Genomic DNA, 2,898 nt, shown 5'->3' with positions numbered 1-2,898 from the left:
GTATACATTTTACTCCTAAACAACCTCACATCTGTAAATGAACGTCTCTAACGACCTTGTTATACATTTTCTTACTATGCTCATATCTTGGGTTCAAGAAGTAGTCGTTCTAAATGTGTTGTCAAGATGAACTCTACAAAGATTGTAATCATTCTGACCTGATCTTCTTGTGAACTTTGTTTCATGCGTCTGTTTGTGTAAGCTTTTCCCAAACTTTTATTTTTTATCCTCCGGAGAAAATAAACTGAACAGAAAAGTATCACTTCAAATAAATTTTTATTATGCCTATACACTGGTATCTGTCTTAATTGTGAAATCTCGTGTACTAAGATGTACTCAGTGATTATGCCTTTCTTTCGAATTTTCTTTAGTTTATACTCGAATGAATCATGATACTACTGCTAATAGTCCCAAGGAATCGGGAACAAATGCTACAGAAACCTCAGTAGGTTCTAAACTTGTACTGCATTATCAAATAATTTTCAGATTCCTTCTCATGAAAGCCGACTTGGTAACAATTCTTTACGACCATATCGTAGCGGAGATTTCTCTAGAACAATGAAACGAAAAGCATCTCGAATCAGTCATCATAAAGCTAAACGTGAAATAAGAAACGCACCATGGACGCCCGGGGATGATTATTTATTGATAAATTCCGTTGTCATGGTAAGTTCAATATTTTGTTGGTTAAGACAACTAACTGGCTAAACGAAGCGTAGACTATTTCCCTATTTTATTGTGGTTGTCCACATCTGCCTTTCAAATAAGTTCTTTTTGAATTACTTTTAAGATTATTAAATGTAGAATATAGATCAGTCATTCATTCACAGACACACTAGGAGCTGGAATAGATATGTTTTCGTTGTAGTTGCCCTACTTTACATTTAAAACCGTTTTGTATAGGATTTCGCCCCGAAATTCAAATAATTTTGGAGACCATTTGCTGTTCACTGATAATTCATTATTTATAGCCATACATACTTTATAGAAACTTCATTTGCAAATTCATTATGGGCTTATATACTCGACTTTGAGTTACACTTTTTCAATAATGCTAACGATGGTCCAAAGCATAGTATGTGTAGCAGGGTCCGAACCTTCAACTTGTTAGTTAAAAGTCAAGTTCTCTCACTAATAACCCACTATTTTTTTAAAAACCCCAAAAATCTAACACGTTGGTATGGATCCATAACTCAAAAGTTTTAGCCTTTAACTCTCATTTATCAAATTTCGGATTTAAAGTAACCTCATTTTCGTTTTCGTCTGACCTTGTATAGTCACCAGCTGTCTCATACGGAATTATACTTGATATCCAAGGTGTATCGAATCAATAAACTTTTAAATGAATATTCTGTTGTTATTCAATTAGTGTGTAAAGAACTGTTGTTCGAGTTTATCGTGACAAGTTAACAAATATCTTGTTTTTTTAAGCAGTCATCTTCTAATCATGTTTTATAACACAACTATTTCAAAAAATATTCTGCATACAGGTATGTAACCTTACAGAAGTCTATCACACTGTAAGATTTTTATTATTATTTCATTTATTTTTATTTGAACACATAAATATTGCTACAAGGGGGCACCAGATATATATATATATATGCGCCACACAAACAGTTGTCATTTCATTTAATTGTGTGAGGGCTATGATACTGCCCGGGTGCCCAGACCGAAGTAGGTGGTTTCCTTGGGAGGCCACACCCGGAGCCTTCGACCCGAAGGTCTGATCCACAAGACAGTGGAGCATCGTAAGGAGATGCAGTCCCATGGTAGCCGGTGACCAGCGATTGGTTCATACGCCATTTGTTCCTTTAGGATCCTGGAGCCCATGTTCAACATTTGTTTGGAATCAGGGTTTTCCAACTCCCCTAGGTGGACTCGCCTTGTCCACCAACCCGGTTAAAGCGCCAGAGATTTGCTTTTCGTCCTCTCAATTTGGTAAACAACACATCTGCCCCGAGAAGGCAGTGAGTAGGACTTCCCTGGCAGAGGCTATATACGCGTGACCATGTGAGAGCGTTTGGATAGGGAGAGTGGACTCTCCCCACTCTCGGTCATACCTGGACATTTGGGGGCATTTAGCAGTATAGTTTCTTGCCGTTTTTTTCGATAGTAGATATGAATGATGTTTATATACTACAACTGCACAAGAAACAAAATGAGCAAACGAGAACGTCTTCTCTATAATCATCAACACGAAGTGATTTAAATTTCGTTTATTTATATTATTAGTAGTAAGGATTTGAATCATCCCGTTGTTTGATAATCAGGAGTGAATTGTAACCAGCCTTTGTTGGCATATGTGCATCCTGTGCGAAAAGCCTCGATATAGCCATTTTATTACAATGTTCATAGATCAGATGGATTTCGGTTAGTACTGGGATCCATAATACTCGTTTAGTCCTATTTTGAACTCGTTAGTAGGATGAACCAACACTGCGGTGTAGGTATTTGCACTGAGACTCGAACGCAATAAGTAGCTCAGTGGATAACGCACTGATATTTGAAGCGAAGGTTTGAAGTGGTAATGTAAACATTAACAATGAGATCGAGGTACATTCAGATGAGGAGTTTGAATTAAGACAAAACTTGTGTTTTCTATTTCCTTGTTAGCCATAATCCACCTATACCGAACTATTTAAATAAAAAGAAATTTCCAAACACAGACTGGATATCACCCCATAGACATACCATATGCTTTTGACTTTACGCAGCCACAGGGTCAAACGGTAGGTGAGAAATTACAAACAATTAGAGTAAGTCGATCATTCATTACTGTGGTGTTTGTATGAACTAATGATTCCTTCGTAATTGATGACTGCCTGATTTCGAATTCCAAATACAATACATTCGTCACAATTGATTGATCACTGGGTGGTGATCAATGTCATGCGT

At 37.0% G+C, this 2,898-nt stretch overlaps 1 protein-coding gene across 1 annotated transcript; it reads left to right on the top strand.

Moving 5' to 3' along the window:
* Positions 1-382: 382 nt before the first annotated feature.
* Positions 383-1,604, top strand: Smp_173780 (hypothetical protein; the record flags this gene model as incomplete). The annotated part of the gene is made up of 3 exons (XM_018792477.1): positions 383-445; positions 487-666; positions 1,491-1,604. Coding segments are annotated over 3 exons (357 nt in total), but the record flags the coding sequence as incomplete, so codon positions are not given.
* Positions 1,605-2,898: the final 1,294 nt, after the last annotated feature.

The sequence above is a fragment of the Schistosoma mansoni genome (assembly GCF_000237925.1).
Source record: "Schistosoma mansoni, WGS project CABG00000000 data, supercontig 0269, strain Puerto Rico, whole genome shotgun sequence".
NCBI classification, from domain to species: domain Eukaryota; kingdom Metazoa; phylum Platyhelminthes; class Trematoda; order Strigeidida; family Schistosomatidae; genus Schistosoma; species Schistosoma mansoni.
This window is presented reverse-complemented; position numbering and strand designations above follow the sequence as displayed.